Source organism: Nyctibius grandis, chromosome 8 (assembly GCF_013368605.1).
Source record: "Nyctibius grandis isolate bNycGra1 chromosome 8, bNycGra1.pri, whole genome shotgun sequence".
In the NCBI taxonomy this organism is placed as follows: domain Eukaryota; kingdom Metazoa; phylum Chordata; class Aves; order Nyctibiiformes; family Nyctibiidae; genus Nyctibius; species Nyctibius grandis.
The window spans coordinates 11110157-11123100 of NC_090665.1; the positions used below are offsets into that span (position 1 = coordinate 11110157).

General features: G+C 40.8%; 1 protein-coding gene across 5 annotated transcripts in view; it reads right to left on the minus strand.

Moving 5' to 3' along the window:
- The window catches only part of ARMC9 (armadillo repeat containing 9), an 80526-nt gene that overhangs the window by 37914 nt on the left and 29668 nt on the right, over positions 1 to 12944 (minus strand). For all 5 annotated transcript variants that reach the window (XM_068406202.1, XM_068406201.1, XM_068406199.1 and 2 more), the window contains 8 exons: positions 10258 to 10292; positions 8953 to 9064; positions 7932 to 8024; positions 6567 to 6657; positions 5551 to 5674; positions 3482 to 3621; positions 2588 to 2664; positions 487 to 561 (listed from right to left, as the gene is read on the minus strand). In XM_068406202.1, the coding sequence (XP_068262303.1) occupies positions 487 to 561; positions 2588 to 2664; positions 3482 to 3621; positions 5551 to 5674; positions 6567 to 6657; positions 7932 to 8024; positions 8953 to 9064; positions 10258 to 10292 (747 nt within the window). The remainder of the gene's footprint in view (positions 1 to 486; positions 562 to 2587; positions 2665 to 3481; positions 3622 to 5550; positions 5675 to 6566; positions 6658 to 7931; positions 8025 to 8952; positions 9065 to 10257; positions 10293 to 12944) is intronic.

The following is a 12944-nucleotide window of genomic DNA, read 5'->3' on the forward strand; positions in this document are numbered from 1 at the left end:
TCAGTTCCTAGTTCTGCTAAAACCTTCCTCCTGCTGCCTTCCCCAGCTAACCATGTCTTACCAGGCAGAAACAAAAGCAGCAAGAGGAACTCATCCTCTTAGTGGCTATTCACTGGTGCGGAATGAGTTAAGTAAGGGGAAGAAGTAGCAAGTCAGCTGAAAGCATCTCCTGTGCTACATCCAGGCTATGAAATGCTAGATGGACAACTCTAAAATAACACTTTTAATTTATAATTTAGATAGAATCCTTCACGCTGCTGGGGCTCCACTTCTGGGAAGTGATCAGCAAATATGGCAAAAGTGTGTGAGACATACATTAATACCTGCCTGAATACCAAAGGTGGAGGGCCTCTTGTGGATTCCCTTCTCAAAATGCCATGGCTTCTACCTCACAACCCTGCTACACACTGCTCAACAGCTACCTGCGTGCATGGCACCTTTGGCACATGCACTGATCTTTGTGCTATGCAAAGCAGCACTTCTTACCATTGCTCTGGCTTCTTCTCGGACAGATGGGATGGCAAGAAGGTGATACAGTGCTCCATTCACATAGGATTGTATCTAAGAGGAAGAAATAGTCATACCACTAAGAAAAACTCATACATTCACACCAGCTGACTATAAGCAAAATTTAAGAGTGAAGGTACAGAACAACTATGTTCAGAGAGTTTAATCAGGCTACCCTGCACTTGCAAAAATTCCCACTTGGGAAGCAGTGAATTTTTAGGATGCAAATATACTGTGATATGGTTGATCTAAATCAGTATGGCTGCATGCCGATTTCCCCACCTACCCCTTCTGAAAATGTATTCTTGCAAATTGACCTAGCCCTAAAAAAAAAAAAAAAGGAAAAAAAAAAGAAAAGCAGAAAAAGAAGGATTAGTTTCTGACAAACACTAGCGGCAGTACAAAAAATAGGACAAAGAACAGGGACAAGACTGTGTCAGCATGAACTCAAGACAGGCTTCAAGCATTGTAGCCTTAGGCAGTATGATACAAGCTGTAGCAGCTTAAAACATCCTCTCGCTCTGCTGCCTGTTACTGTCCTCCAGCAGAGGCAAAAAAAGGAAAAAAAGCTAGCATGAAAGCTCTGTGTTATGGCTAGTGAAAGCCACCAGATCTGTCAAACTGGTTTCATCAACACTTATGTGACCCTTTGTATTAGCCAGTTACTTTTGGAGTACTAAGATTTCCAGTCATCCTCTGTCTATACTCTTGGAAAAAGGAACAATGAGCTAGGCTGGGAGCAGGGGAAGCAAGGAAAGATAAGGGACTGGGATTTACACAAGGATTCCACAGCTACAAGAGCACTGCCTTCTGCCCTCGACTTTGATAACAAAACTTCTATCAGCTCCGCTGGTGCAAACTAGGTTGTAAGAGTGCACCCTCCGAGAGACATTTCAAGGTCATTCTAAGGTACAGAATTATGCAGTAGATAGCATTTCTAAATACGTCAGTCTAGGGACTGGGATGTTATTTTGTATTAGTATGTATTGTATTAACTCTCATCATTCATAAAAACAAAGCTCGTGAAAGAGTCCAATACAGGTATGCCAAGTTTCATCTTAATCCAAACAGTGCTAGTAAAGAACTGACCTACATCTTCTAATGAATTAATAAAATACGAACTAAACACTTCATTAAAATTTATTCTCTATTTTCAGTTTAAGTTATAAACAAAAAAACTGATGATACAATCATTGTATATAAAGATAGGACACCAGAGTTGATATTTCATTTTTACTAGAAGTCCCCAAACACCTTGCACAATCATGAAGGAATCATTCTAGAATTCCCTGGTAAAAATTCTGCCTTCCTATGATTTCAGCTTCATACAAAATTTGCCTGCATTTTCTCCTGCCTTGAATTTTACTTCATGGTTAAAGAAATGCCCCTCTGTAGGGACAGCTGAAGCAATGCTTTTGATATCTGCTGTCTGCTATACGAGTAATGTGCTGAAAAGTATTAGGTAGAAATAACTAATAATTTTGAGCATTTTCCCCTGAGGTAGTCTAATTTAGCATCTAAGATACAAGCGTGTCTAGAGACAGAAAAGAAATGAACCATAAAAGGGTTAAGTAGCAGGTTAAATGAAGCGGTAGATAAAAAGGTATTTGGGCTTGAATGTCACAGGTGTACTGCTTTCTTATAATATTCCTTAAAAACACTAGCAAATTTGCTTCTTTGCACCTGATGTTTTGCATAATGGGCTTGCAACACACATTTTTCATCTCATGAACTAGCTAAGCTTGAGATGATTTGGTGTGAGATGACATTTAAACAGCATCAGAAACTGCAATCAAGAAGGCACGTGGATTGCATGATAACTATGGATCTAAAAGATTTTCATTCTTAGCTGCCAACATTTGTTAAAGGAAGACATAATTATGTCTAGAAAGACCAGTGCCCAATGAAAAAAAATTACATAATTCTGAATTTTAGGAAAATGTAATGCAACTTAATTACATGAGGGTCTAACAAGAGAAACAAAACCAATTCACTTTTTTCCATTCTTCCTTTCTTGCTTTTTTAATCGTTAATTTTTCTTTCCACCTTTTCCTTAACCCAAAGTTTGCTGTACAAATACCTCATGATTCTCATGGCCAAGAAGATGAGAGAGAACTTTGAGCACACGGTTTGCGATCCTTGCACACATTTTCTTCCCTGCAAAGGGAGAAAACATAAATATGCTTGAAAAAGTACAACAGATCAGAGCAAGCTGCCTACTTCTTAAAATCAGTACTAAATATAATTTACATAGAGCAATACTGTTCCTTGTCCCTGCCAAATGCTGCTCAGCATAACTGAGCTGAAATCAGTGGAGTAACTCTGGATTTATACAGTTGTCATCTTGGACAGGATGCAACACAAAGGGATTTTTAAAAGTTTAACAAAGACATTATTTTGCTTATGGCAAGCAGTCGATTTTTCACCCTTACCTTACTTTCCTTTTTTAAAAGAAAACTTACTTTAAGCTTCTTTTAAGTCTCTTGGACATAGACAGGACCTTAATTTCTTGGGAAGAATCTCTGCATTGCAGAAGCCAAGCATGCAAGTATTTCACTCCACGAGGTCAAGGTTAAGCTCCTTGCCATTACTGATCAACTCAGTTCTGACTTTCTTTTATACAAACACATTTCTTACACAAGTAAAAAGTGTCCTTTGAAAAGGGGGCCTGGAACATAGGAATGGCAGTCCTCGCACGCAGATATGAAAAAAAGAATCAAATCTTAGAGGGTTCCATTGATTAACTGCTTTCTTAATTCTTCAGATTTTGGTCAAGCTAACCTCCATAGCTTGGGATTCTTGGGAAAGGGATCTGCTCAAAAGCATTGGTTATAACACTCAAATATCTCTGGTTACGTGAGTGCCTGCTACTAATTATAGCCACTTCAAAGAATCCAGGTATATCAGAAGAAAGGATCCACAATCTTCCCTATCCATTTCTTGCAGTAAGTTTGTAATTCAAAATGTAAGACACCTGCACTCCGCAGACAGAGATTCATGAGCAAGGCAACAGAACACTCCAGCGTGTAATCAGACAGGCAATCTGTATCTGTTAGAACATCAACCAGCCAGAAAATGAGCCCATCTTTGATCATTGCCGACTGCAGTGCACGCCTAGGATTAAAAAACAAAAAGCCAAAAAAAATTAGACCCCATCATAAATAGCTTTCAAATACATTTATAGCTAATATAAGCACATTAAAACCCTACTTCATCTACCTGCTATACACTGGCTGCCAACAAAAAAACCCCAAAACTACCCATTTTGGCAGAATCAATTGAACTAAGGAATTAACAAAGCCTGAAGAAATTGAAGATGCAGATTCCCATAGGGTTAAAGGACTAAAACATTGTTGGGTGGGTTGTTTTTTTTTGTGTTTTGTTTTCTTTTTTTAAACCTGCAAACTGCTGAGGTAAGTTTCTTCATTGTTTTCTAAGGCTTCTAACTCTACCTCAAATTGCATTTTCAATTGTCTTAAAATTGGTAAAAAAAGCCAGCTACACACAACGGACCCATAAAACAAATTAATTACTTCTTCTGCCATAGGTAGCCATAGCACTATAGTACTTTTGTACTGTTGATTTGACACATGAGATTTTTTTGCTTAAATCTATTTGCTCTTTTCTCTAGAGATTCTTAAATCACATATTCTTTTAACTCAACCTGTAGTTGCCCTCAAAAGTATACTGAATAAAGTGCCAGGTAGTCAACTGTGATCTCCTACAACAGAAATTCCTTGCTTTACAATACAAAAAAGAAGTATATACTGAAGAATACCATTTTTAATCACATTATTTCCAATGGGCAGTAAATCTAAATTACAAAGATCAAGGCAGGTATTTTCCTGGTCTTAGTACTTGGGATTTGGATTACTCCTGAAAGCTCCATACACTTTCTCAGTCCTGGATCTTGCATTAGGTCTATGGCATGGACTGAGCAATACAAGGGAACATCTGACCACACATGAAAAAAGAGTCCCTCATGTCAAGTATCTGGAATTAACCTTCTATAAGATTAACTATTATTTTTTAGAAAGTAAAACACTTCCAAACTTTAAGTAGCTTAGTGCCTAGGCCCCAAAATTCAACCTAACTTGTACTATCAACAACTTCTTTAATAGAAAAATAATTTTCTCTAAGATTGGCTTAGGATTTCAAGCAGTAGGGTATGAAGATTTATTCTCTTTCATCTCAAATATATATAAGGAACCAAACCAGGACACCATGTCAGGAAGCAGTCCAGAATTTTACCCAAAGCACATTTACATGTGCTTCATCCAGACAGGTTCTAAATGAGGCAAACCCAAAAGCAGCCCTCATTCTTCAACAAGCCCAAACAAACAAGTAAAAAAATACCCCAACACTTGCAGTCTTAATTTAGAAGAAACATGAATAAAAATAACAAGAGCTAAATACATCCATCTACCTCCCTACCTTTAGTTAACTATTCAGGGCTGAATATTTCTCCTGAGTACTGTGAAAACAAGAGTTCCCAGATCATATGTATTTGATAAATGGGAGCAACATCATGTCCTTTACTGCTTTTGCATGATATTTCTTTTGTGGTGGGCATTTGAGTCAGACTGCTAATGCAAAAGTAAGAAACAAGACAGCCCATGCATAGACAGCTCCAGGAAAGAGGATCAACAGGATGAGGATGAAATCCCTGAAAAATGTTTGCAGAAAGGATAATGAAAACCTTATGCTTTGGAACGTAACACAACTCTTTTTTTTCTATGTAGGATCTTCAGAACTTTCTACATTAGGATTTTCACTTTGTTCAATTAAAGAATACATATAAACCACACAAGGCTATGGCAGATGTACATTTACTTGGGTTTTGACAGCTGGTAGGAAGTCAGGTTAATTCAGTCAGCAAAACTAAGTTCTCCTCCGTAATAAATGACACTCTTTTCATCAGTCATCAGAGGTTCTGATGATTGTTATGGGAAAATCAAGTGCTCTCCTTTCCTCTCTGAACAGAGCCTAACTAGCCTGCATTTCCTCTCCTGCTGTCACCACTGCGTGCTGTGCTTTCATCACCTGAGGCTGAGTTTCTGCAGAGCCCCCAGGACGTTCTCGCATGTAAGGGAATCCTTGTCTTCAGCTTTCAGTCTCTCCTCCAGCATTCGCAGCAGCGTTGGGTTCTGAGAAAAGTAGACACGACCTGGTGCAAAAAGCGATGAAAGAACAGATGCTGAGATATCAGCTTATGACAGAAAAGCTCCCTCTCCTTGGAAAAGAAAGCAGGATTGACCTCAGTTTCTTCTTGACAAGCTGCAATCTTGTGCCAAGACTCAATCAACCTGCACAAATGAGTTGTCTAGCAGACCAGCTGTATTCAATCCAGCCACTTGGGGCATTAGAAGCCCCCACTTGCCAAGTTAGTATCACACAGAATCCACTATTCCTCTTTCAGTACATGCTTTCTGATCTATCACAGTTTTGTATACTCTAGAAAAAGAACAGAGATGTCCAAAGAGCCCAGGAAAGTTAGGTGTCCTACTGCTATTGACTTGAAATGGGATTTCAGTTCCTAGCAACACTTAGCTCCTTAAGTAGCACCAAACCAAGGACTAATTTGGGACAGGCAGAGATACACAGCTGCATATATATGCAACCAGACAGCAGTGATGCACAAAGATTTATTCAGGTGAGGACCAGGAAGATGCAAGAGCAGCTGCACTAACTACTGTTGCACAGCCTGGTAGCAGGCCTGACTACAGGACCTTTAATTAACAGGGATTTTTCTTCTTTTTTTTTATTTTTATTTTTTTTCTAAACCCTCATGAAGAGACTGAAGACTATATTAAAGGCAGCACCTGGCTAAGTTCCCACATAGACCACAAATCATCAAAAGAAGTCAGAAATGCTGAATGAAAACTGTCCAGATACTGAAAAACCATTTTGAATGCATTTAACAAAAGACAGTGAATCCCTAGAAAAAGGGTGCAAATAAAGGCTCTGAATTTCCACATGCAGTGACATGTACTTGTGAAGCACCTATAAGCCAGCCTTATATGAAAATGCTCTCCTTTTTTTTTTAGCAAATCTCTTACCTTTTGCCAGTGAAGCAAAAGCATTGATGAGCCTTGCTGTATACTGTCTGACTACCTCACTCTTAGAATGTAATAATTTGAGGACACTTCTCTGAAAAAGAAAGCAAATATTAATAAAAACTCACCAAAGCAGGAAAAAACAAAGTTAGTCTTCTATAATGTTTTAAAAGCTTCATTAAATTTTCACAGCAAACAAACTCTGAATGCATAACAGTATCTTAAATAATGTCAATATGATTTAAAATTTCCGTTTCTTTTTTTATTGGCAGGGGGCTGAGGGAGAGATGGAAAATGAACAAATAAGCAAATTAGAGACCCTCAACAGTCTGTTAAAACACCATTAAGCTCCATAGTGTAGCATGAGAATTATAATGAACCAACACAGTTAGCAGTTAAAGCTGATACCTAAAATTAATATTTAGTCAGTGACAAAAAGAAATATGTTAATTTTGTTGCTGAACTTAAATGTAGTAACATTACCTGAATAGGAATGCTTTTTTTTGACAACCAAGAGTGTGGGAAAGCAGCTCAGTACTTACCAAGAACACCACATTGCAAACTATTTTTGATCTGTTTTACTTCAGGCATTACTTATACATAACTTTCCTCTTACAGAAATTTACAGGGAGAAAAACAGATCGTTGATTTAATAATCGTTTAACTTTCTGAGTGAAGTTACTGTTGCAATGACAATGGGAGCCACAACGTAACAAGTAGGCCCATTGCTTCAAACAGCTGGGGAACTCAACTATGCACAAAATTCACTATTACAAATGAAGAGTAGAACTTTTGTTAGCAATAGTACTGGATTATCAGTGACTGAAGCAACCTTTCAAAATCAAAATACCAGCAATTCCCCTTTCTAAAGAAAGGTAACAATCCATTCAAATTCATGGAAATACTGTTGAACATGTTATTACAAGTGCATGATCAGATATTCCATAAAGGTATTGAGACTGAAGTCCTAAGTTAGTTCTTACCCTAGAGCAGTGAAATGGATTGAAAGTATTATGTAACAATACATAATCACTCAAAAAGGAGACATATCATCTGCTAAGCAAGAGCTAACTCCTAAGTAAGCGGTTCAGTAGGCTTCTGCTCAACTCACGGACATCAAGCACCAGGAGAAGTGACAAACCTCCACTTCTCTACAAGAACTGTATCTACACTGAGAGCTCTTGTAATGCAAAGCTTTGCCTATCACATTTTAAGACTGAGACGCAGAAGTTAAACGCATCACATGATTTTGGCACTACTATTTTTTTTTTTCCTTTCCAGAGAGCAACAAATTTTTCTGATCAGCACTTTATAGAAACAAATGAGCAATATCACATACAAGTCAGAGGAAAACCCTTTCCAGCTGACCTGACAGTTGTTGTGGCAGTCTAGGAGGTCATTACTGATGTAGGCTTGCAGGACAGTGTCTCTCTGTTCTCCAGGATATGAAGTTGTCAAGCGCTAAAATAAATAACAACATAAATAAACCAGTCAAATAAATAAATGGTAATGTGAATTGATGACCACTGAAGATTTTAAAGGTGCTGATACCCCATAGTTGAGAAACCTCTTCTCATGGGGAGAAGGAATTCAACCTCAGTGATCTAACGGAAAGAGATGAAAGGAACTGACCTGACCTCAGCTCAGTGATCCACTACAAAACTGTTACTTGGGAGCTGTCATCACTGTCCATACAGGAAGCATACAGCATTACTTCCCATAAAGTTAAAAAGCCCATCTAATGGCTACAGATGTGGTGCTTTTCTAAAATATCTGAGACAGAGTACTGGGCTGGAAGAACCCCTGGTCAGACCCAACGGATGTTTTTTTATGTGAAAATGGACATAGAAGCTTGATCAGAATTCCACTATTATCATCTTTCACGTCTGTCACTTCGACCCCATCAGCTTCCTTTTTAGCAGGAAAATGTAACTTCCTGTGTCACCTTTAATTTTTCTGAAATATCATCACATGATCTGAGTCAACCAAAATATAGGCTCTTGTAGAACACACTGATTATAAAGGTAAACTGGCAATTATTCTCTGATCCAGCAATATTTATATAAATCTAAAACAGGGCAATACATGGAAAAAGGAACTGCCTAAAACAACAGTTTCCTTGAAAACACATCAGGAATTACTTCCACTGAAGATCCCGGGAATTCCCATCTGGCTTTCCTCAGATGAGGAGAGTACTGCTACAAATACACACCTACTGCCTGAGCTTTCTTCATCATCTCAAGAGCCTCAGCAAGCTTCACTGACAAAGAGAAGTTGCCTATAATGCTGAACTGATCACCAGAACAATCTTGCTCACAAGATGGATTTTAGTTCTGGACGCCTCCAGAAGGGCCTATTTCTTTATTTCTGCGGAGGCCTTCTCCCTTACCCAGCGCAGAGCCTGCAGTAAGAAGGCCTTGAGACGATCATTCCCTGTAATCAAATCTTTCTTCAGCTTCTCATAATCCAAAGAGGGCAACAATGGCACATCCTGCATCTTCCTACAATGCAAACGGGAAAGGCATTAATCAAAACTCTCTCTTCTCATTCAGTGCAGCTGATGTTACTGAGGTGAGAAGAGCCAAAACAGGAAGCCTGCTTCAGGAAAAGAGCTTCCGCATTTTTACACCTTTGTTACTTTTATTACCGTGTTAGAACAACAGACTTTTTAAACTTGGACTTATTTTTTCACCATGCATGCAGCTCATTTACCATCATAACTTGCAGACACTACACTCTGACAACTAGCCAGTTGATGATCTGAGCATTTTAGTGGCACAGAACAGCCCAGCAACATCCTTTTTTTTGTGCTGTGCAGACCGCAAGGGCATGAGGGCAGCAGCTTGTGGCTCTTAGCACACGGTTATAAATAGACAGAGTAACAAGCTGCAGCTCCAACTTCACCTCTAAGCCCTCATGCGCACAGAATGTCTTCTCCAAGGCAAAGGTAGTAGGCTGAATGGATTTTTACAGGCTGGACTATGCTGGCTTAACATAAGACTTAATACAGGACCATTTTGCATGCACCAGTACTATCTTGCTATTTTGAGTTTTAATACTGCAATAGAAGTTTCACTTAACAAAATTGCTTCCAGTCAATGCTTTAATTTTAATATTTAAATATATTCCACTAAACAATTTTTACTCCTATCTTCCTATCCCACCACTTTTCAAAACAAATTTTATAATTGTCCCTTTAATTATCTTGTAAACAACAGAAGGATCAAAACAATGTCTCAAAAATTTAATAAAACCTTCACCTCAGATATACCATCTCTACTCAATCTTATAAGCCAAAGTTTATTAAGTCAGTCACAAAAAAAATAAACTTGGAGCACTCAAAAATCCACGTTACTGATTCCCCCTTTTCCTGGATTTGTGAGAAGCAAACCAATCACAACAACAGTACTGTACTGTGCGGAAACAGTAAAGAAAATACAGCAACTAATTCACAGGTGTGGAGCGGCAGATTTACTGGATTAGCAACATCCTGCCGAAATTAGGATGTTACTGAACCTAACCAACAGAAGAACACAGATCACACAGTATTTTCATGCAACGTTCACTGAGATCGGAGGAAGCACAGAGAGGACGAGTGATTCCCATTTGCAAACAACTGGCAATGCACTCGAGTTTACAAAGCCCTCCTCCTCTTCTCTACAGATATAAGTGAAGCTCAGCAATAAATACTTACACGGGGGCTAAAGATGCTCTTAACATTGTGGAAGCCTGGATCAGAAAAAGAAAAAAAAGAAAGAAATCACAACAGATTAGTCCAAATTTCACACGAACAGTGTTCACAGAATCACAGAATCACAGAATGTTAGGGATTGGAAGGGACCTCGAAAGATCATCTAGTCCAATCCCCCTGCCGGAGCAGGATTGCCTAGACCATATCACACAGGAACGTGTCCAGGCGGGTTTTGAATGTCTCCAGAGAAGGAGACCCCACAACCTCTCTGGGCAGCCTGTTCCAGTGTTCGGTCACCCTCACCGTAAAGAAGTTTTTCCTCATATTTATGTGGAACCTCCTGTGTTCCAGCTTGCACCCATTGCCCCTTGTCCTGTCAAGGGATGTCACTGAGAAGAGCCTGGCTCCATCCTCATGACACTTGCCCTTTACATATTTATAAACATTAATGAGGTCACCCCTCAGTCTCCTCTTCTCCAAGCTAAAGAGACCCAGCTCCCTCAGCCTCTCCTCATAAGGGAGATGTTCCACTCCCTTAATCATCTTCGTGGCTCTGCGCTGGACTCTCTCTAGCAGTTCCCTGTCCTTCTTGAACTGAGGCGCCCAGAACTGGACACAATATTCCAGATGCGGCCTCACCAGGGCAGAGTAGAGGGGGAGGAGAACCTCTCTCGACCTGCTGACCACACCCCTTCTAATACACCCCAGGATGCCATTGGCCTTCTTGGCCACAAGGGCACACTGCTGGCTCATGGTCATCCTGCTGTCCACTAGGACCCCCAGGTCCCTTTCCCCTATGCTGGTCTCCAACAGGTCTGCCCCCAACTTGTACTGGTACATGGGGTTGTTCTTGCCCAGATGCAGGACTCTACACTTGCCCTTGTTATATTTCATTAAGTTTCTCCCCGCCCAACTCTCCAGCCTGTCTAGGTCCCTCTGAATGGCTGCGCAGCCTTCCGTTGTGTCAGCCACTCCTCCCAGTTTTGTGTCATCAGCGAACTTGCTGACAGTGCACTCTATTCCCTCATCCAAGTCATTAATGAATATATTGAATAGTGCTGGTCCCAGTACCAACCCTTGAGGGACTCCGCTAGACACAGGCCTCCAACTGGACTCTGTCCCATTGACCACCACTCTCTGGCTTCTTTCCTTCAGCCAGTTCACAATCCACCTCACTACCCGATCATCCAGACCACACTTCCTCAGTTTAGCTGCAAGGATGCTGTGGGAGACCGTGTCAAACGCTTTACTGAAATCGAGATAGACCACATCCACAGCTTTACCATCATCTATCCACCGGGTTACGTCCTCATAAAAGGCTATCAAGTTGGTTAAGCATGACTTCCCGTTGGTGAAGCCATGCTGAGTGCCCCTAATGATCCCCCTATCCTTGATGTGTCTAGAGACAGCACCAAGGACAAGTTGCTCCATCACCTTTCCGGGGATGGAGGTGAGGCTGACCGGTCTATAGTTACCCGGGTCCTCCTTCTTGCCCTTTTTGAAGACTGGAGTGACATTCGCTTTCCTCCAGTCCTCAGGCACCTCTCCCGTTGCCCACGACTTAGCAAAGATGATGGAGAGTGGCCTAGCAATTACTTCCGCCAGCTCCCTCAGCACCCGCGGGTGCATCCCATCAGGGCCCATGGATTTATGGACGTCCAGATTGCTTAATTGGTCCCTGACCCAGCCTTCATCTACCAAGATAGATTCCTCCTCTATCCTGACTTCTTCTGGGGCCTCAGGGGTCCGGGGCTCCTCAGGACAGCCTCCAGCAGTATAGACAGAGGCAAAGAAGGCATTCAGTAACTCCGCCTTCTTTTTATCCTCTGTCTCCAGGGCCCCCATCTCATTCATCAGTGGGCCTACATTGCCTCTAGTGTTGGCTTTACCTGCAATGTATTTGAAGAAGCCCTTTCTGTTGTCCTTGACCTCTCTTGCAAGGTTTAACTCCAAGGAGGCCTTAGCTTTCCTAGTTGCCTCCCTACATCCTCTGACAACAGACTTATATTCCTCCCAAGTGGCCAGCCCCTCCTTCCATGATCTGTACACCCTCTTCTTCCACTTGAGTTTGCCCAGTAGTTCCCTGCTTAACCATGCAGGTCTCCTGGTACCCTTCCTTGACTTCCTACCTCCTGGGATGCTCTGATCTTGAGCTCGGAAGAAGCAGTCCTTGAATGCTAACCAACTATCTTGGGCCCCCTTACCTTCTAGTACCCTGTCCCATGGGATTTCCCCTAGCAATTGCTTGAAAAGGCCAAAGTTGGCCCTCCTGAAGTTCAGGGTTGTGATTCTGCTAGCTATTCTGTTCCTGCCACATGAGATCCTGAACTCTACCATCTCATGGTCACTACAACCAAGGCTGCCCTCAACCTTCACCTCTTAAACCAGACCCTCCTTGTTAGTGAGGATAAGATCCAGCAGTGCTCCAGTGATTAGTGTTACTAATGAGGTCCACAGTGAATTCTCTCACTGAGGTTCTGCCGTTCTTTTCCTATAAAACCTATGTTGCAACACAGAAACACAGCTAAAGAAAGAGAGGACTTCAGTTTTTATCTTTTATTTCTGTTAAAGTGTTTCACAGGTAAAAACCTCTTTTGTTATGATCTGGCTATGTTATCTTCACTGTCATACTCCAAAAATTACCTATACTTGAAGCATTTAAAAATACATAAATAAAAGGAAAAAAGTGA